At 46.0% G+C, this 22,845-nt stretch overlaps 1 protein-coding gene across 1 annotated transcript in view; it reads left to right on the top strand.

The window, feature by feature from the left end:
• Nucleotides 1-22,845, top strand: part of HMCN2 (hemicentin 2) — a 408,064-nt gene that overhangs the window by 366,776 nt on the left and 18,443 nt on the right. Inside the window, exons 79-86 of the mRNA XM_068248458.1 lie at nucleotides 5,143-5,264; nucleotides 8,113-8,350; nucleotides 9,046-9,105; nucleotides 10,258-10,377; nucleotides 10,494-10,628; nucleotides 12,932-13,045; nucleotides 20,191-20,319; nucleotides 21,416-21,544. Of these exons, the coding sequence (XP_068104559.1) occupies nucleotides 5,143-5,264; nucleotides 8,113-8,350; nucleotides 9,046-9,105; nucleotides 10,258-10,377; nucleotides 10,494-10,628; nucleotides 12,932-13,045; nucleotides 20,191-20,319; nucleotides 21,416-21,544 (1,047 nt within the window). The remainder of the gene's footprint in view (nucleotides 1-5,142; nucleotides 5,265-8,112; nucleotides 8,351-9,045; nucleotides 9,106-10,257; nucleotides 10,378-10,493; nucleotides 10,629-12,931; nucleotides 13,046-20,190; nucleotides 20,320-21,415; nucleotides 21,545-22,845) is intronic.

Genomic DNA, 22,845 nt, shown 5'->3' with positions numbered 1-22,845 from the left:
GGGAGGGTCTTATCCCCCAGCTGGGCGACGTCAGCAGGAGGCCGGCCGTGCACGCCCCTACCAGCGGCCAATGTCGGGCGAGTGGGTGGGGCGGGCAGACACGACGCAGGGCCGCCATAGCAACCCACCGGCAGCCGCACACGGGGCGGGGAGGGCGGGCGGACACCAGGGACAATGGCGGCGGGAAAGATAGGCGCAAAGCCACTCGCCCGCCAGCCCGGCATCCGCCGGCCCCGCCCACACCGCACGGCGCCGCCGGAGGGGGCGAGCGAGACAGGACACCAGCGAAGCCACAACAGTGGGGGAGACACAAACCCTAACCCCGAGGTAAGTTCACAAAATCCCATAACCTAAGCAAAAAATAATAATAAACATAGAGTCATAGTACAAAGAATGAATGATAATCTCACATAAAATTGATGGTCGACCATATCAGTTAAGCTCTGTCAATTGCCGTGGGGACTATTCAAAATCAGTGACAAACTCACCGATACTTCTGAATAGACATCTAAGTCCCCATAGAGTTATGAAGCCTACTCGATCAAAGCTTCAAATCAACCTCACATACTATTCATCCATCAATGCAAACGGCGGGCAATACCACCTCAGAACAACAGGGCAGGAGCGGGAGTGGACCAGAGCAACATATCCCTAAATTCACAGGAAAAACAGGGCCTAAGCTGGTAGAAAGGAGGTATAGCTTGTATTTTCATTCAGACCCGGGGGCAAAGTTGCCTCCAGGTCAAAAATCCATCTAGATTCTCTTTGTAGTAAGAGTCTGTCCATATCGCCACCTCTAGGAGTGGCGTGAATACGGTCCAGACCAATCACCCGCATTATGGTGGGGTTGCCAGCATGCATGGTCTTGAAATGCCTGGCCACCGGGGTGAGACTGGACATATTTTTGCTCCTTATATTCGTCACATGATCAGGAATTCTAGATCGTAGCTCACGTTTGGTCTTTCCAATATAAAATGCGCCACATGGGCACAATAACATATATACAACTAAAGTGGTATTGCAATTAACATAATGTGCTAATGTCCAGTCTCTTCCATCCGGTAGCCTGACATTCCTACCAACCTGCATGTATCTGCACATAGAATAATTCAGTGCTAAGCGAGCACCCACGGAGTGGAAGTCTGATGTGCTTTGACCTGCAGTGCCTCTGCACAAGTAGGCACTTCAACCAACTTTTCCTCCAATCAAGTCAGCACCATCAGTAGTAGAAATAGCTCTTTATTATTAAAGTAGTAAGATCATCATCCCCTCAGCGACAGCTCCGCTGTTTCGGTCCTCAGACCTTCCTCAAGCTGGATAGGATATGTCACACTAATACAACATACAATTACTCCTTAAATAGGTATCCAAGAGCCCCAGCACCAATCAGGTGCAGGTATCTTGGACCAATCGAACAGCAGCTATGGAAGGGCGGACCACATAGAAAACTGCAGTCTTAGTATGTAAAAGGGGTTATCCCATAATATCCCCAGACCTGCCCACAACATCTTACCCCTCTCCTACGTATTCCTAGGCGGACTACAAAGAAAACCGCCTATTAGCAATGTAAATATATGCGCATATGCGCACTTCTTACCAGCTGCTGCTGCGCCGGTCACCACCGCTGCTTCCCCGACCACAAGCCGCTTCCTGAATGTCACACTGACGTCTTAGCGTCATGTGACCACCTCACATGGTATAGACGTCACCAGGGGGCGTGAATTACACGCTCCTTATCTCCATGGTGACATAAACATTGCATACAGTCGGCTATTGAGCCGGCTCAGAGCGAATCAAAGTAATATTGCAGCTTGTAATCAAGGACTCACCACCGACTCCCACGCAGCAGCATCAGTCAATTAAACATGGAGGGAGGAAAAGGAACCACTTCCGCTGCAGATTGGTTGCCAAGATGCCCTGTTAATAGAAATGAAAATATGAAAATATGTGCAACATTACTAGTTAGGCCACCCAATTAACAATTAAAAACACAGCACAAAATATCATTATTATATACATGGCAGTAACTCGTATTCTTTGTTAAGGCCTCCCCTTCCCATTGTTCCTAGTTTCCGAATCCAACTAGCTTCTTTTAGTAACAACATCTTATGTCTGTTACCCCTTCTCAAATGTTGGGGCGCATGATCTATGACCTGCACCCTCAATTGTGACACTGAGTGTCCATTTTGCTTAAAATGCAGGGAAACTGCCTGTTCCTCATCTCCTTTCCTAATTGCACTTTTATGCGAGGATATCCTATCTTTCAACGGCTGGGTTGTCTTACCTACATACCCCAGCCCACATGGGCACTTTAACAAATACACTACAAATGTTGAATCACAATCAAAGTACCCATTGGCATAAAATTTACGGCCACTAGAGGGGTGGGTGAAGCAGTTTCCTTTATTAATCAGACTACACATGTGACAGCGGAGACACGGATAGGTGCCCTTCCTAACACCACTCTCTCTGGGTTGTTCAAATGTATTCACTACTTTATCCCTAATGGTAGGTGGCCGCTTGAATGACATCAGAGGAGGATGCCTAAATTCCTCAATATGGGGAAAGGCATCCTGAATAATCTTCCAGTGTTTTTTAATCACTGATCCAATTTGGTTACTCCAGCTATTGTATGTGGTTACAAATGGTATCCTAGGGCCTACGGCTCTTTTCCTTTTACTCGATTTTGCTTATTTAAAACCTCTTCAGGGTAACCTCTATTTTTAAACTTATCCTGCATCTGTTGAACCCTAATAGCGTTCTTCTCTGGATCTGCCACTAACCTCTCTACTCTAGTCAATTGGCCACTAGGGATATTGTCCTTGATATGTTGTGGATGGAAACTCTTATATTCCAACAGGGAATTACGATCTGTTGGCTTGGTGTACAGGTCCGTGAGTAACCTGTCACCAGACCTGTACACCATGGTGTCTAAAAAGGGCACCTCATCCACCGCCACATGTGCCGTCAGTACAATTGGTGGACAATTAATTCTCAGTTCACCTATGAACGCATCTAGGGTCGAACGCGGCCCCGCCCACACGCAAAAAATGTCATCGATAAACCTCCACCAGCATTTAGCATGCTGGCGGAATAGGGCATTAGTATATACAAAAGCTTCTTCGTATTGGCCCATAAATAAATTTGCGTAGGACGGGGCCACGTTCGAACCCATCGCCGTTCCTCTCCGCTGCACAAAAAACTGTTATTAACAGGGCATCTTGGCAACCAATCTGCAGCGGAAGTGGTTCCTTTTCCTCCCTCCATGTTTAATTAACTGATGCTGCTGCGTGGGAGCCGGTGGTGAGTCCTTGATTACAAGCTGCAATATTACTTTGATTCGCTCTGAGCCGGCTCAATAGCCGACTGTATGCAATGTTTATGTCACCATGGAGATAAGGAGCGTGTAATTCACGCCCCCTGGTGGCGTCTATACCATGTGAGGTGGTCACATGACGCTAAGACGTCAGTGTGACATTCAGGAAGCGGCTTGTGGTCGGGGAAGCAGCGGTGGTGACCGGCGCAGCAGCAGCTGGTAAGAAGTGCGCATATGCGCATATATTTACATTGCTAATAGGCGGTTTTCTTTGTAGTCCGCCTAGGAATACGTAGGAGAGGGGTAAGATGTTGTGGGCAGGTCTGGGGATATTATGGGATAACCCCTTTTACATACTAAGACTGCAGTTTTCTATGTGGTCCGCCCTTCCATAGCTGCTGTTCGATTGGTCCAAGATACCTGCACCTGATTGGTGCTGGGGCTCTTGGATACCTATTTAAGGAGTAATTGTATGTTGTATTAGTGTGACATATCCTATCCAGCTTGAGGAAGGTCTGAGGACCGAAACAGCGGAGCTGTCGCTGAGGGGATGATGATCTTACTACTTTAATAATAAAGAGCTATTTCTACTACTGATGGTGCTGACTTGATTGGAGGAAATGTATCTGCACATAGTGCAGCCCCCACATGTATATGTGCCCACAATTTTGCAGTGTTTAGATGCAGTTGAAGGATTCACGAAATGACTACTTATCAACCTATCCCTAAGAGAGGGTGCTCGTCGAAAGGAGAAACGGGGTCTTTCCGGAACATGTTTACTTAATTTCGTATCATTAGTGAGGATGTGCCAATGTTTGTTAATGATCTGTGTGATTTGTTGATGTTGAGCTGAAAATTTAGTGCAAAAGCGCAAGGTGTCATCTTTGTCTCGTGCACCGTGATATCTATTTGCAAGGAGGGATGAGCGGTCACTTGCGTCCACCCTCTTAAATGCTCTTCTGAGAGTCCCCTCGGGGTATCCCCTATCCCTAAATCTCTCTTTCAATCTAGCGGCCTCAACTTTAAAGGTACCATGCTCTGAGCAATTCCGTCTCGCACGGAGGCACTGGCCTACTAGTATACCTCTTACAGTGTGGATTGGGTGGAAACTATCCGCCCTTAGGAGGGAGTTTGTAGCTGTGGTTTTCCTATATAAACTTGTGGACACGTTTCCGTCTTTGTCCAAAAGTATAGAGATGTCAAGGAAAGGGATCTCCAAGGGGCTGAATTGCATAGTGAATTTGAGGTTCCTTGAGTTGAAATTCAAAGCCCCAACAAACTGTATGAGAAGGTCTTGCCCCCCTGTCCAAAAAAACGATGATGTCGTCGATGTACCTGTGCCACGACAGAACGTGGCACAGGTACCTCGAGAACCCATCATCTGAAAAAAGCTCATGTTCCCACTCCCCCAGGTACAGGTTAGCATACGAGGGGGCACATGTGGTCCCCATCGCCGCTCCCTGCACCTGGAGGTAGTGGGACCCCTCAAAAACAAAAATATTATTGGTCAGCAAGAATTCAAGTAGGGCAAGCAATATCAATGGAGTAGTTTCCATTAAATGCGGTTGTGCCATTGCGGAGCAAGAGGAGATGCGATCTGGCTAGTGGAGATGCGCCCTTACCTGCTCCAGCGCTTCGTTGAGTCTTTTCTGTTCTCTGCAGCTGCACGCTCCGTGCTTCTATACCTCCAGCTCTCGATCACATAACATGCATTCCGAACCTTGCGTAATAGAGTTTGACACTCCTGCCTTAGTAGATAGGGCCCATTGTGTTACTCTCTGCGCTTATAGACACGGCTTTGCTTCTAACACAATTTTGCATTTCAGGGGAGCAGCTGCGTATCACACACATCGCCCGAGGTTTGGACAGCGAAGGCATCCTGTGGTTTGATATTGTGATTAATGGATTTATACCAGATACTGTGGCATCGTCAGACATTGTACTTCAGGTACGTTTTCCAGGCTGCAGAAAGCTCATCGAAAATGGATAATTGATTTCATTAGAACCTGGAATTTGTGGGCCGGTCGACCACCCGATTCAATTATTATAAACGGATCGGATGAGAATCAGTGCCGCCAAGAGCATGGCCGATCGATGATGTGACCAATTTTGGGAAATTGGTCACATGTATCGATTGGACATTCTGCAAGATATAGGGCCAACATGCTCGATTGGGCACGCATCAGTAAAGACATGCGATATTGGGACGAACTTGACAGAACCATAGGTGCAACCCACGCCCCGGTGTAAAATTTGCCCTGATCTTTTGGTGTTTGCCGCTGGCTCCAGCTCTGTCCACATACACATGCTCACGTATACACCATTAACCACGTGGTGTGCATGTATGTGGACAGAGGATGGAGTTCTGCCAATATTTCAGCATGTGTGCAGCAGCCACCAACCCTCGACCAGTGATCCACCATGCAGATCAATGCAGCAGAGATACAACCAATAGCTCTTTTTCTCCCTGGTCGACCCGCCTGCCATCACATCTACATAACTTTGTCCTCCCAGTCCTTCCAACCCGCCTTGCAACCGAGCATGTTGCTAGCCTTCGGGCCAACTACAAATCTGTACAGCCTTGGCCTCATGATGTAGATGACGAGTTCTGATCCCTGTTGGGTGACATCCATCGACAGTGTGTATGGACCTTTAATTACAAGGGAAAAATTGTTTTAAAACATTCATTGGAATAAATTATTATTATTATTATTATTTATGTAGCGCTGACATCTTTTGAAGCGCTGTACAGAGTATATATAGTCGTCACTTAACTGTCCTTCAGAGGGGATCACAATATAATCCCTACCAGGGCCGGATTTACAACTCTGGAGCCTGTAGGCACAGGCGTTCTGGTGCCCTTAACTCCGCCCTTAAATCAGGCCACACCCCCAAGTAAATTTATTTTGAACTCTAATCCCTGCCTCATGTCAGTAACTGTCCTTAGAATCTAACACTCTAATCACTGTCTCATATCATCCTTAGTGACATGAGACAATGATTAGGATGTGAGCTCCTGAGGTCAGTGATATGATGCAGGAATTAGACAGTAAACTCCTGTCAGTTTAGTGATCCCCTTGGCTTCCCTCCCTTCACCCTCAAAGAGTTGTGTCTCTGTGCTGAGCTACCCTCCCTACATTCCACACTTGAACACGCAGACACACACACTTGAACACGCAGACATACACACTTGAACACGCACACACACGCTGACATACTTTAACACAAGCACACACTCTTGAACACACACACCCATAGACATGCACACTTGAACACAGGCACACACACACAAACACATATATAAAAAATAGCTACACACACACACACACACTTGAACACAGGCACACACTCTTGATCACGCACACACACACAGACATATACACTTGAACGCAGGCACACGCACACACTTGAACGCAGGCACACATACACCATTGAACACAGGCACACGCACACACACCAACAGAGACAGACACAGAAATGCACACTTGCTAAAATAAAATCACACATTTTATATGCTCAGTCACTGCAGACAGAGGACAGACTTCATATCTATTGCTCTCCCTTTTAACAGTTATGTCCCTAATGACCACTTTCTAATTCGGGAATTGTTTTGTAAAGGCTGGCCGCTGACTGGGTACATTCCTCTGATCAATCATCCATGACCTGCAGACCACACAGATAAACCGAAAGCATTCCCACTTTGAATATATCAGCGCACCCAGAATAACGGCACTCACTTCTGCTGCCTCCCCTGAGACTGCACCCGACCTCCTCCTCCTGGACCTGTCAGCCCGTCCAGATGAATTTGGAGCCACTCTCCTCCTCATTCCTAGGTACTGGAAACATTGCAGTCTGCACTATACAGGAAGACCCGGCGCCACTGTAGACCCTGGCTTCCGGCTTCCTGTTGCCTAGCAGCAGCACAGCCATACACTTTGCCGGTAGGCTAGATTGTTGGAGCACCGGCACTTGTCATATCTGACAGCGCCTGACACTCATACCAGGCTGGGAGAGAAGGCAGATGGGGCGGCCAGCAGCTCGGCATGTAGTGAAGAGGAATGCGCCCTCACATTGCTACATACGGCCCTACATGGAGGCATCTGATCGTAGCGAGGGTAATGTAGCTGCTGTTGCCAGGGGGACAGGACCCGCCTCTCACACATAGCTCCGCCTGTAGGCACGTGCCTACAGTGCCTTATGGGAAATCCGGCCCTGATCCTTACCATAATCATATGTCTATGTATGTTTTGTGTAGTGCATGTATCATGGTCTAGGGCCAATTTAGAAGGAAGCCAACTTATCTGTATGTTATTGGGATGTGGGAGGAAACCGGAGTGCGGAGGAAAGCAACTCAAACACATGAGAGAACATACAAACTCCTTGCAGAAGTTGACCTGGCCGGGAAACTAGTGCTGCAAGGCAAGAGCGTTAAAAACTACGCTACTGTTCTGCCTATGGTGAAAAATGATACTTTTATTGAGCACCTTCTGGAGTTGTCCTCCTGGATGGCTGGATAGTGTACTGGTTGAGGGTTCTTCCCAGAGTTCGAATCTCGGCTCTTCTTGTTAAGTAAGCCAGCACCTATACAGTAGGAGACCTTGGGCAAGGTTCCCTAACACTGCAACCACCTATAGACTGCGTCCTGATGGCTGCAGCTCAAGCTATTGAGTCTGCCGGGAGAAAAGCACAATATAAATGTTCTGTGTCTGAGCCTTGTCTTGTCTTCTCAAGTACAGGTAAATAAGTAAAATGGTGACATCTACGCCTGTCTATTTTCTGTCATGTTTCATTACCAGGAATTCACAGAGACCTACATTCAAACCGGAGAAGGACAGATCAGTGCCTGGTCCACCCCAACTTTCACCAGTGGCAGCAGTTACCTTACGCTGCGCTGCAACCACACCGTGGAGTACAACCCGTCTCTGGGCCGCCAGTCCAAACCTTTCCAACGGGTGCACATCAGTAACATCCGATCTTCATATGTCCCGGAATCAGAGGAGCTTCAATTCCAGCTGACGGCCTCTCTCCAAGCAGGTACTTCATAGGAGTGGAGATCGTCAAACAGATGCAAATAATTCTGTCAAATTATTAATATGTTTTGTACTGTACATACACATGTTTATCTTATTATGTCACATGTTGCCTCGGGTACGCTTTAAATGCACTTCTTGCCATTATTGATTGGCCCAATTATACCTTCATACAAATTTGAATGTAACACAGAATTGTGTGTATCCTGCTGCAGGTCTTGCTAAACAATTTTTTTCTGGCAGTTCAAAAAAAAAATCATCAAAGGCCTCTATTTACTACCAAAAGAAGTGCCATCTAGTGGCAATACATGATATTCTTAAAGTGAAGATATGGTTTTGGTTAAAAAAAATTGATAAAAACTTTTAGCAGCATTGCTCGTTTTTATCTATTTATTTTTGTAATTGCATGTGATTAAAATATAGCCATCTATTTGAATTTAGGCTAAAGGCTAAAGAAGTTAGAATATTGTGTGACATTAATTGAAGGGAATTGGAGAGATTAATGATTTCTCAGTCCCACCCTAGGCATGAATGTATTCTGAGTCCTGTGTATGCACTTGCATAGTCCCATTAAGATGGAATAGATCTGTTTCACCCAGACTTGTAGTGAATACTGTGGAGCCAAGTGTATGTAGTGTGATATGTCCATTCATGGTGTCTTGATCTGATGTTATTCACCCAATGTTTGCAATATTCCAGGCTTGAATGGGGGAATCTGTCCTCAGGGCTTTGTGCAGTCTACAGACTCCTACTGTACAGGTGAGTGGATGAGTTATCACAACACAAATACATAATTAGAGCCCAGCTCATACTACAATACAGTATAAAATCCTTATTGGGCCCTAAATTGTGGTCATGTGACCCACAAGAAAATCAGAAACAACCCCGAAAAGCAACATGTAAATACTGTAGTGATAATCATAATCTGCTCATTATGGTTACGCAACATTTCACGTACATGAAAATGAATCAAGGAAGAGATCCAGACATAGAGAGAGAGTGATAAAGAGCAAGCAGCAAAACAGCTGGTAAGCAATGAGTGTGCCTTAAATAAGGTAGACAAGTGTAAAATCAACACTAAAACTCTTAAGGGCCTGCAAGATCACATCCAGATCCCTCTAGCTGTGCCATTCATGGATGTAGAGATTCACTTACGTGACCAATTTTTTTTTGCTGCATGGGAATCGGACGACAATCTATTGATTCCAATAACACAAGGGGAGAAATAAACGAGAGCCCTTGATAGTGTAGAAAGTTAGTGTCAGATGGTGTATCTTGTAAATTCCTAAAGAGAGGTACTCACAAAGGTGGGTTACCACTAAGGACACCACTGTAACTACAGGGAGATGAGGCCCGACCCCACTCAGGTTAGAAAGTCGCTCTCTGTGGACAGGAGAAAGATATCAGGGTAACACCCCTCCATCAAAGGTGGACTATAATGCTGAATTACTATTTGAACAGAGGCACCAGAATAGAGTAAAATATTTAAAAACAGTTTAAAAAGGGAGGTAGTGGTGGACTTACCTCTCCAAGCATATTCAAAACGGTCCATTATGAGCAGAATACCCGCTTCATCAGGCTATAACAGAAGTCACTGTTATTAAAGTCTTTGCCAGCATCTAGGAGGCACTTTTCCTGGCAAAGATTTCAATAACAATTACTCCTGATGAAGAAGGCATAGACCCATGAAACGCGTTGCATTTTTGGAATTATGAATAATGTGATTTTTCTGCTGATAACTGACCATTTTTAGTCTGCTTGGGGAGGTAAGTCCACCACTACCTCCCTCTTTAAACTCTTTTTAAATAGTTTATCTGCTTTAAGCATCCCAGCAGCTCTGTGCCCACAATTAGTGGAGAGTCCAGAATGAAGCAGAGATTGTGGCAATCAGTGTGTCTGTGTCTCTCGTAGATGTGGATGAATGTGACATCCGCCGACCGTGTTCCCACACCTGTCACAATGTCCTGGGCAGCTATTCTTGCTCCTGCCCTGCAGGCTTTGTCTTAGCCATGGACAACCGTAATTGCCAAGGTAAGCCTTGCGATTTTGTCGTCATCTAAATAATTAAACTAAAGGGAGTTCCATGTCACATAGTTTGTAGAGTGCAATCTGGCATTCAGCTTCCACCCTTCCACCTTTGTTTACAGATCTGGATGAATGTAAGCTGGCCTCCCATCAATGTCCAGCTGGACAAGAATGCATCAATGTGCCTGGAACATACCGCTGCCTGCTGCGCTGTGGGCCCGGATTCCGAGCTAATGCTGAGAGGACGGCCTGTGAGGGTAAGAACATATGATGGCTTTATCGTTCCACCTACTGTTGGCCAGTGGTGTAACTACAACTCATGGAGCCGCCCATCGAAACTTTGATGGGGCCCCCCCAATGTTCAGGAACCTTCCCTTGCCTCCCCTTGGTGCCCTTCACAGCCTGGGGGCCCATATTACAAGCTTCATAAAACAAGTGGCCATCATGCTCTTAAAACCCATAACAAGTGTAGCCACAAAAAAACCTGATCTGAAGTATAGTCCCCTGTATCTGAGGAAGGGGAGTTTAGTAATTGGGGCCCCCAACAGCGCTGGGCCCCCTGTGATCGCAGGTGCTGCTCCCCGCTAGTTACAGTATTGTGCTGCTTCAGAACAGTACTGGACTGCTTCATGAACTCTGCTGATTACAACAGGAGGAGCCAAGTCATTGGCTAGCCACTTGGGTTGGAAATGTCTGCCTGCTGTTCTTGCAGCCATCAGCAGGGGAACCCTAGTGAAACTTGAGAGAGCCTCCTCCCTTTCCTCTGCTGGCTTCTACTGGCCATTCAGGATTTGCATCCCTAACTCTAGCTATATACACCTTAGTGTGCTACCTTCCCTCCATCTCCCTTTCCCCAGTGCTAAATACTATTTGCTCTACAAACTTAACACAGCGCTTTGAGTCCCCAGGGAGAAAAGCGCTATATAAATATTATTGTTGTTAACACAATTTCCACTCCTTCCCCAGTGCTAAATCTGTTCCTCACCATCCTTTCCCACCAAACCGATCACAGCCCTAAACATTATCTCCTTCCACAGCTAGCATAACCCTTTCCTGACACTAAATGCTACATCCCTTCTGAAAATAACGCTACCCCTTCCAACAGGAAATTTAAAGACCATCATCATGAAAAATTGTAATTATTAAAATGCATACATATCAATGTAATTTTCTCTCAGAATAAAATGCACTATAAATTACCTTTCTCCTATGTTGCTGTCACTTACAGTAGGTGGGGAAAACCTGACAGATCTGTCAGGTTTTGGACTAGCCCAACTCCCGTAATGAGTGATTCTCAGTTATTTATTTACAAAAGCACTTACTGAATGGCAGTAGCTCAGTCTAACTACTGGCTGACATCCTTGTATAGATCCTTTCCAGGGACTGCTTTTGCAAAGAATAAAGGTAATACTGAGAAGATGCCATGAAGAGATGAATTGGTCCAAAACCAAAACTGATGTGTGAGACAGGTTTACTGCCTAGTGTAAATGACAGCAACCAGGACCGGTTCTAGACTTTTTGCCACCTGAGGCAAACTTGTGAGGATGCCCCCCCCCCCCATAGGTAGTAATAATTGCCCCCTAGCCTGGTGGGGGTAGCAGCCAGGAAGGGGGAGCAGTGGACACAGCAGTGGGGAAGGGTGTCAGACCCCCCTCCCTCACCAGGGGCTCCCCTGACCTCGCCCCCCTCCGGCTATTTGCGCAGTATTTAATTTCTTTTGGGCAGCGGAAGTACAGTGGGGGCATTGCAGGAAGTGACGTGAGCAGTGGAACGCATCGCTGGGTCACGGAAGTAGGTGAGTCATTGCTTCCCCCGCTGCCTAAAAGAAATTAAATGCTACGCAAATAGCTGGAGGGGGAGCGCCAGCTGGGGGGGAGGGTAGTAATCTTCCGCCACCTGAGGAACCTGCCTCACCCCTTCTCATGGGCGGCCCGGGGCTGACAGCAACATACGAAATACAAATAATTTATAGTGCATTTACTCTGGTAGAAATGTAAATTTTATCTGTATGTATTTTACATTTTACAATTTTTTTGCGATAATGGTCCTTAAAAAAATGTCCACCTAGCATTAGTCAGTGGGAGCTAGGACCAGCCAGAACTAGACAATGAGAACAGGATCCTGAGTCTGAGGATGGTGACAGGCACCAGGGAGAGGAGGAGGCCTCACACCACACTAGGAATGATCAATGATATGCAAATACTTCTGAATTTATGCAAATGTGTTAAACCTGGGTGAGATTTGAGTGGTCCATTTTCAAGCTGCATATATTTACATAAAAGTTTACATAAATTTGCATACACTCAGAAATATTTGCATATCATTGATTATCCCTACACCACACTAGACTACATAAAATGGAGGATGGAGCTGTGAAACTATCAGTGCAATGCTGAACTAGTCTACACTAGCTCTGCAATGTTATTTTTTTTTATTCCAGATTTAGATGGACTTTAATAACACCAAATTACAAAAATAATTGTTTAGCCCCGATATCCAGGATGCCGTTGCAGTATTTAAAATGAAGATGAATTCTTAGTTGAATTGTTCTATCTTGTAGATGTGGATGAGTGTGCACAGTCTTCTCCATGCCAGCAGAGATGCCTGAATACCATTGGCTCCTACATGTGTGCGTGTGATCCGGGCTACGAGCTGAAAGGCACACGCTGTGTTGGTAAATGATGCTACTTGTTAACACTCATGGCTGAGTGAAAACCTAATTCTCGAAGTTCTGATCATGTTGAGTTGTGAAGTCACCGGGGTGCGGAGTATTGGTATGGTGTAGTGGGGTGAAACAGGCCTAAAGGGGTGGCAAAACTAGTGGGTAGGCAGATCGGTCAAAATTAAGGACAGTAGAAATAGAAGGGCCATCTTGGTTGGTAGTGATAATAGTAGTTGAAACTGGGGAAAGAAATAATGGGACCAGGATGGGGTGCTCTGGATATGGGGGAGGCACATAATCACAAGCCGAAACCGGTGGGGCAAAAAAAAATGAGAGCATCACAAGTCTGGGTGTGTTTGTATCATTAAAAGTTGGAACAGAAATTTGATGAAGGGAACAGCTGCGGAAGTGGGATTGCAGGCACAAAAAGAAAAAGAAAAAGAAGAGTAGAAATTACCCAACCAAACTGATTGTGGGGGGGATGCGGGAGTCACGTGACTGGAGGCTGCTTTGATTGGTCGCCATTCCCTTTCTGGGTGCTGAAGCTGGGACCTGAAGCACAGCCCTAGAGAAAGACGCACTCACACAAATGAGCAGTTGAAGAAAAGAAGGTCAGTAAGTTAATATAGTTGCAGCAGGGGTATGTGCGGCAAGAACATTAGTTTACTGTCAGTAGGACGAGGCTAAGAGACTAGTTTTAAGTAGGGATTTGCATAGAAAGTTTAAATTCAGAAGTGAAAAGGGGGGAAAAGCTTTCTTTCCAATTATGCCTACCCCCTGGCCTCTAGATATATGCGGGTAAGCATACACACGCCTGACTTAAGTCAGCTGAGGTGGCTGTTAACTTCTGCCTCAGCTGTCAATCAGGCATGTGTCCAGCATCAAATGACCCCCGATGCCCAACCTGGGAGCGATCCGCCGGACATATCTTCCCAACCCCTTATCAAGGACATACAGTGGCCTTTCAGATGATTGTTTGTATACCTAATTGAATAATGCCTGGAACACACCATGCAATTTCCCATCAGACAAATCGATCATTTCTGACAGGTCCGATCTGATTTCTGATTGATTTTTCTGATCGATTTCCGATAACTTCTATACAAAATCGATCAAAAATCAGATCGGACCCATTGGCGATACAGTAATGGTTTCGACCCGTCAGGAAATTGCATGGTGTGTACCAGGCATAAGTGATTGCTTGATTGTGGCAGATTTTTTACTCTCTGCTTAGTCTACTAAGCAGTTATCAGTGAAGGCAGAGCAACCGTTAGTGTACAGATGAATACTATAGTAATAATTGGCGTGCTCCCCACCCCTAACACAAACCTACTAATTAACTGAAGGTCTGCTGCACAGGCATAAACGTCACACAAACATCAAAATTGAATAGTATATATAAAACCTTGCGCTGCCTTACAGCCCACTAAAAAGAAGTCCATAAAATTGCAACCGCAGGGTCTTCCAATCTGGTCTTCTGAATTCACCTAAAAACCTCCATAAAACAATTCATCGCATAGACCATATAGTCCAAGGAGCTCCGCACCATCAATGATCCCCAGTGTAGTTTACATGTATCACCTCAGAAAACGTGACCCACCACCATTGGGGACCGCTGTCACCTTGTGTTGTTGCTGCCCAGACCCACAGACAGCAATCACAGCGTGACAGTATAACCTCTGGTACTCTCTTTCCTCGAATAATCTTGCCCCTTGAAACTCACAAACAGAGACAACGCCTCATAGTGTAGACTGCTTCAATCAAGAGTCAAGAAGGATTTATTCGCCAAGTACGGTAGAGCCGTACTAGGAATTGCTTGTGGTACACATGGCTTAGGCAAAGTACATATAACAGTTGTACAAGTTACATACAGTGGCTTGCAAAAGTATTCGGCCCCCTTGAAGTTTTCCACATTTTGTCACATTACTGCCACAAACATGAATCAATTTTATTGGAATTCCACGTGAAAAACCAATACAAAGTGGTGTACACCTAAGAAGTGGAACGAAAATCATACATGATTCCAAACATTTTTTACAAATCAATAACTGCAAAGTGGGGTGTGTGTAATTATTCAGCCCCCCTGAGTCAATACTTTGTAGAAACCACCTTTTGCTGGAATTACAGCTGCCAGTCTTTTAGGGTATGTCTCTACCAGCTTTGCACATCTAGAGACTGAAATCCTTTCCAATTCTTCTTTGCAAAACAGCTCCAGCTCAGTCAGATTAGATGGACAGCGTTTGTGAGCAGCAGTTTTCAGATCTTGCCACAGATTCTCAATTGGATTTAGATCTGGACATTGACTGGGCCATTCTAACACATGGAAATGTTTTGTTTTAAACCATTCCATTGTTGCCCTGGCTTTTTGTTTAGGGTCGTTGTCCTGCTGGAAGGTGAACCTCCGCCCCAGTCTCAAGTCTTTTGCAGACTCCAAGAGGTTTTCTTCCAAGATTGTCCTGTATTTGGCTCCATCCATTTTCCCATCAACTCTGACCAGCTTCCCTGTCCCTGCTGAAGAGAAGCACCCCCAGAGCATGATGCTGCCTCCACCATATTTGACAGTGGGGATGGTGTGTTCAGAGTGATGTGCAGTGTTAGTCTTCCACCACACATAGCGTTTTGCATTTTGCCCAAAAAGTTCCATTTTGTTCTCATCTGACCAGAGCAGGGGCGCAGAAGAGAAAGCAGAAGAGCCACACCTGAGGCAATCATGCTGATTGCAGACTACGAGGGAAGAGTCAGGGGTCGGTGTTGTTGAGCAACAGAACTGCCTGTGGGAAGGAGTTCCTGCGTCTGGTGGTCTTGGATGGTATAGTTCGAAAGCGTTGGCCAGATGGGAGGAGCTCGAAGAAGCGGCTGCCAGGGTGGGAGAAGTTGCAGGAGATCCTGGTGGCCCTCTTCCTCATCCTGGCTGTGTGAAAGAGTTTGAGAGGTGGCAGGGGCGATCCGATGATCCTTTCCGCCTCACTAATGACTCTTTGCAGTTTATGTCTGTCGCTAGCCGTTGCGCAGGAAAAATAGCCTCTGCTGTGCCTTCTTCTGAATTTTGATGGTGTCCATCTTAGGTCAGTGGATAAGGTTGTGCCAAGGAACCGGACCGATGAAACTCTGGAGACTTCGGTCTCTCCAATGTAGACTGGTGGGAGAGTGGGAGGATTTTTTCTGAAATCAGCAATCAGCTCAACAGTCTTTGTTGCGCTAAGGACAAGGTTGTTGTCCTTGCACCAGTTGCAGATTCTCTCTCTCTCACTGCGGTAGTCTCGCTCTCCGTTGCTGCCGATAAGACCAATAATTGTTGTGTCGTCAGCGAATTTAATGACCTTGACGGAGCCCGAGGAGGAAGTGCAGTTATTTGTGTACATGGACAACAGAAGCAGGGACAATACACACCCTTGAGGTGCCCCCGTGTTTGTGGTTCTCAAGCTAGAGGTGCAGTTGCCGAGCTTGACCTGTTTTGTCCTGTCTGAGAGGAAACCCTTGACCCATGCATGAAGCATGGAGTCGACACCGAGTTGCGCCTGGTTATCGACCAGGGTGTCTGGGCAGATAGTGTTGAAGGCCGAGCTTAAGTCCAGGAACAGGACTCTGACTTAGGAGTCAGGCTTGTCGAGATGCTCCATGATGTATGCTAGGCTGATGTTTATGGCATCCTCTATGGACCTGTTGGCCCTGTATATGATTTGGAGTGGGTCTAACAGTGCATTGGTGGTACATTTGAGGTGAGCAAGGGCTAGCCGTTCTAGAACCTTCATGATGGTAGGTGTTAAGGCCACGGGTCTGAAGTTGTTGAGGTCTATGCTGCCTTGCTTTTTGGGGACTGGTATGATTGTGGACCTCTTGAGACAGGAGGGGACCGTGCCTTCCGCTAGCGACTTCCTGAACAGAGCGGTGAGCACCGGGGCCAGCTGATCCGCACAGGTCCTTAGGCAGTTTGAGACACCATCCGGGCCTGAAGCCTTCCTGGGGTTGAGCTTGCGAAGCAGCCTGAGAACTTTCACTTCCTGGACTACAACCGGTGCAGCGATGTTTTGGTCTCTCGGTGCGGAGGGTGCCGCTATCCTCGTCATCGACCTTGGCGACCCGAGCTGCTGGGGCCCGTTGCTCGAACCTGCAGTAGAACTTGTTGAGTTCCTCAGCCAATTGTGTGCTCGGGATCACCTGTTGAGTAGGGGGTTTGAAGTTGGTGACCGCTCTGAGGCCTTGCCATACCTCCCTCGAGTTGTTGGACTGGAGGCAGAGTCCCAGCTTATCCGAGTAGGCTCTCTTTGCAGCTAGCAATTCCTGTTTCAGGGCGTACCTGGCCTCCCTGAACTCTTTTGTGGAGCCGGACTTGTGCGCTTGTTCCTTACGTTTACGAAGCTGGCGTAGCTTATCATTGAACCAAGGTTTGTTATTGGGAAAGGCCTTGAAGGTCTTAGAGGGGATGCACATTTCTTCACAGAAGCTAATGTAAGAGGTGACATTCTCTGACCATTCGTCCAGGGTGGGTGCCTCCAGAGATGACCAGTCGGTGTGATCAAAGCACTCCTGAAGCTCCAGCTTGGCTTCTACTGTCCACTTTTTGACAGACTTGACAGTGGGCTTAGCAGTCTCCAGGAGCCTCCTGTAGGTTGGGATCAGATGGATTAGGTTGTGATCGGAGTTCCCCAAAGGGGCACCCTGGGTGGCCTTGTATGCGTCCTTGTGGACCGTGTTGCAGTGGTCCAGGGTGTTGTGGTGCCTGGTGGGGCAGGTGATGTGCTGCTTATAGCAGGGCATCTCCTCATGCAGATTTGCATTGTTGAAGCCGCCCAGGATGATGAAGAGGGCTTCTGGATGGGCGGCCTCCCACCTGGAGATGCTGTCTCTGAGTGCTCGCAGAGCGTCCTTGGTGCTAGCGTCGTGTGGGATGTAGACGAGAATGTCAGCCACCACCACTGGCCTTTTTTTGACACCGTGTTTGTTATGGGGTCACTCGTCCTAATTACTGTGCACCCTCCACCTTCAGGAACTGTGCTCACCTTAAAGGAAGCTGCCCAGACCCACAGACAGCATTCAGCCCATGTGTGCACAGTCCTGGTTCAGATGTCAATCAGTGCTTGGTGCTCTCTAGCTTCTCAAGTGTTAATAGCTCCCATACATAAAAACCATCTACTGTGGACTTGATGAAACGCTCGTAGCATAAAACCGTTTATTAAATCGTATAAAAGAAAGCAGCACTACTCACAAACATTGATGATAAAAGAGCATGTAAAACTGAGGACGTCTCATCCGCGCACTGAAACATCTCCTACCCGTATTAGCCATGCCCTACGCATTTCGTCATACAAATCATCAGGAGCTCTGGGCAGGATTGGATGTTCAGTGCCTATTAACCCACCCCTCATCCATATTCATTACCACCACTCCCCTTAACTTGATCCATTACACAGTTTCTATGCAGCATTGTATGTTTCCAAGCTGCCCTTTAGTAAATCCATACAGGTTTAATTCCCATAAACATCACCTCACATTTTTTCCAGAGTAAAATGAGCCATAAATTACTTTTCTCCTATGTTGCTGTCACTTAGAGTAAGTATTATAGATCTGACATTACCGACAGATTTTGGGCTAGTCCATCTATCTATAGGGCAAGGTAGGGAACCTTTTTGGCTGAGAGAGCCATAAACACGACATATTTTAAAATGAAATTCCGTGAGAGCCGTACAATATGTCACCTGTAAATGCACATAAGAGACAGCTTTTCATCAGTAAATGCACGAAATGACAGACAGCCTTTCACCAGTAAATGCACATAAGAGACAGCTTTTCACCAGGTAATGCACATAATGACAGACAGCGGTTCCCCAGTAAATGCACATAAGAGACAGCTGTTCACCAGTAAATGCACAAAATGACAGACAGCCTTTCCCCAGTAAATGCACAAAGTGAAAGACAGCTTTTCACCAGTAAATGCACATAATGACAGACATCCTTCCATCAGTAAATGCACATAATGACAGACAGCCTTTCCCCAGTAAATGCACATTAGAGACAGCTTTTCTTCAGGTAATGCACATAATGACAGACAGCGGTTCCCCAGTAAATGCACATAAGAGACAGCTTTTCACCAGGAAATGCACAAAAGACAGCGGTTCACACTAACCAGGCCAGGCAGCTTTCAGTCAGCTTCGCGCGGAGTTCCAAAGCGCGGGCTCGGCTGGCGTAACTGGCCACAACACTCTCGGGCCTCCAGTCCCTGCACGCCACGTCACCATGGGGGCGGAGCTACAGTACGCTGGCCGTGGCGGCTGGAGGAGGCGGCGCTCAGCGTGCAATGTGTGGGGAGGCGGGATGCGGTGCCGATGAAGGAGGCACGCATGCAAATGTAAAGGCCGGGCACGGAGGCGGCGCGCTGACTAAAAGTAAACACAGGCTCTCTGGCCGCTCTGTCACACATACTTTAGCGAGCCAGAGAGCCACATGCGGAGGTGAAAAGAGCCATATATGGCTCGCGAGCCATAGGTTCCCGACCCCTGCTATAGGGGATTCTCAGCATGGCCTTTATTCTTTATAAAGACATTCCCTGGAAAAGATTTATACAATGATGCTGGCCAGCCTCCCTGCTCGCTGCACACTTTTTTGGCAGTTGGACGGAGCAATTGCCATTCACTAAGTGCTTTTAAAAATAAGGAAACCCTGGGAAGCCCCCATGAGAAGATGGGCTAGTCCAAAATCGGTAATGTTAGACTTCTACTACTTACTGTAAGTGACGCAACATAGGAGAAAAGTAATTTATGGGTAATTTTACTCTGGAAGAAACGTACTTCATGTTTACATGTATTTTACATTTTAAGATTTTTGCAACAGAGGTCCTTTAAGGATTTCTTTGAAAGTAAGAGCCCATTTTCACTTTATACAGATTTGCAGCGTTTCCCCGCATGCGAGTGGAGCGGGGAATGCTGCCTATTTCTTCAGTGACTCGCTGTCCAGATTGTACTGTGGTGCGAATCTCGATAGCATTCTTCAGATTTCTGTGGCTGCGCATCAAAATGGGAGCCATGGCTGAATTGGAAACTGTTGCTGCTCCTAGTGGAAACTGGCCCTTCTTTTTTTATAGTTAAAGAGTTGGAATTGAAGTACAAAGATAGTGGCATTAGTGATGAAGTCATGTGATTTATTTTTATCTTTCCTGGCAGATATTAACGAGTGCCTGCGAGGAGGAGTCTGCCAGGCACAGCAGCAGTGCAAGAACACCCTGGGCAGCTACCAGTGTATAGACAACTGTCCGACTGGTACCATTCGATCCGAGTCTGGCACCTGCAATGGTGAGTGGCAGCACCATACCAGTAGTAGTATACCAGTGATGAACAAAAATGCGATAATCTTTTCGCATTAACTACTACCCGCCCACCCACCGTTTTAAAAAGCGGCAGCAATGAGAGAGGTGCCGAACAGCAGTTTCTTATTTGTCATTGGTAAGGTTAAAACTAGGCTGAGGAGAAGAGGAGATTACGTTTATGGAAAATAAACCTAATCTCCTAATATGCTGAGGGTTAGGAAGAGATTAAGAGGAGATTATGGTTACGGTTAAGCAGAGGAGATTAGGCTTCAGCAAAAGGTAAATGATGAGGCTAGGGTTGGGCAGAGAAGAAAAATTGGGGTTAAGAAAAGATTAAGGGGTGAGGTTAGGGTTCAAGAAAGAGCAGGGGGTAAAGTTAGGTTAAGCAATGTACACCTGCTCAACAAAAGCCATTCGAATCGTCCGACAAATTACAGATTTTGCCGTATCTGATGACAATTGTGTAAGACTGATATCGGGCATTGTGCCCAAACTATGCGGCGGATCAACTCAGTAGACTTGTGAGCATATATTGGGCAGTCAGTCACATGTGTACAATGGCGTTTAAATGATATTGTTCAATAGAATACGTGCATGTCTTGTGTAATGTGACTTCTGTGTGCAATATTTCAATGAGTTGGTCGTTTACAATATCGGTGTGCGGATAATGTACAGTAATTGAAAAGACTTGTCGTTGGTCTTTGTCGCCGATAAAGTTGTTTATTGACGTTGGATTGTTTGTTTGTGGCTATTTTTGTTGAGCATGTGCATGGACATGGACTTTTAGGCAGAGGACCTGAGGGCATTGGGGTAAAGAAAATGATAGGGGGCTATGTTATGGTGTGGTGGGCAAGATAAGTACAAATGAGAACTTTACAATAAAGATAGCCCAAAAAATGTTACAAAGTTCTAAACAGATGCCAGAGATACTCCTAAAAAAATGTTGCCAGGTTCTCTTCACAGTACACACTATTTTTTACAAGTGGGTTGAGGGTATGTAGATCTGAGAACCAGTAATCATTGGCCCTTCTGGAAATGCAGATCTCTGCTCTAACACAAGGTCTAATATGTTTCTCCTGTAGACATTGACGAGTGTCGTGACGGTTCCCACATGTGCCGCTACAACCAGCTGTGTGAGAATACAGTGGGCGGATATCGCTGCACCTGCCCACGCGGGTACAGGACACAGGGTGCCGGCAGACCATGCCTGGGTAGGTATATTTTTATGCCTGGTATAGTATAACACAAGATAGAACAATGTGGGATATCTCCCCTCTAGTAACTCACAGACTATGCTTTGGCAACTAAACTCCATATTGAAGTTGTTAAAGTAAACCAGTGACTTTTTAAATCGTAAAAAAAAAAAATGGATACTTACCTTGGGAGAGGGTAGTCTCAGTATCCTCCACAGGTTTCACACATCATCCTTCATTGGGAGGATCCAGAAGCTTCCCTCTTCCAAGGTGAGTACCCAATTGGGGCATTTTTTTTTCTCATAGGTCACCGTTAAATTCTGAAAGCATGCATTAAGTGTAAATTAATAGTAGTTTTTTGGGGGGTACTATTTAATTTTTTTTTTTTTTATAGCTGTGTTCGTCTTCAGCTTTACACACATATATATATATATATATATATATATATATATATATATATTGCTGGGTGGCTTTCTGTATAGAAACCCCACTTCCTGTGAACTACGAACAGGGACATAACTATAGTGCTTATTTCCCCTCTGTTCAGCCTTTAGCAGCAGCCGTTCCAGCCCATAGCCTATTAGGCATTTACAGAAATGTGGCCCTAACTGCAATGTTGGGAAATATAGCCTGGCCTCTATTGTTCTTCCTACTTTGGAGTCACATGATTGCTTCTGTTTGACCCACCCACCCACCAGCTAAATCCAGAGAGTACAGGAAGCAAGCTGTACTGCAGTTCCAAGTACAGTATATTTCTCCCATGAAAAGGATATTAGGGTCACTTTGCATACTTTGGTTTTAAACACAGTTTATAGTCACTAATCACCTTGATTGTTTTTAGTATTTGGCTTGTTAAGTGATGGGTTTAGTTGAGATTGGAAGAAAAACTTAGAAACACTTTTAAAGATGTATTTCAACCCAACCTCTAGAGATTGGCTTCAGCCTTTAGTAAATCCCTCCAATCTCTACTGCATACAATTCAAACTCCGGCCTGTGGGGCCAAATCTGGCCCACAGAGCCATCCAGTTTGGCCAACAAGTGGTTTCTTCGCTGGACATAATGATTGGCCCACTCTACACCACTACAGAAGCTGTATTGGAGGTGAAGCCCAAAATCAACTGGAATGCCATGTGAGGGAGGGAGGAGGAAAGCACTAGACACCAGGGAACTGTATAGGGGAGGTAGGGGGACCACTAAAAACCAGAGAACTGTACATGGTAAAAGGACACTAGATACCAGGGAACTGTTTAGGGGTGGGAGGGAGACCACTAGACACCAGGGAACTATGTGGGGGGGAGTCACTAGACATCAAGGAACAG

Source organism: Hyperolius riggenbachi, chromosome 8 (genome assembly GCF_040937935.1).
Source record: "Hyperolius riggenbachi isolate aHypRig1 chromosome 8, aHypRig1.pri, whole genome shotgun sequence".
NCBI lineage: Eukaryota > Metazoa > Chordata > Amphibia > Anura > Hyperoliidae > Hyperolius > Hyperolius riggenbachi.
The sequence above is the reverse complement of the archived record's forward strand: the minus strand, read 5'-3'. Positions and strand labels throughout refer to the sequence as shown.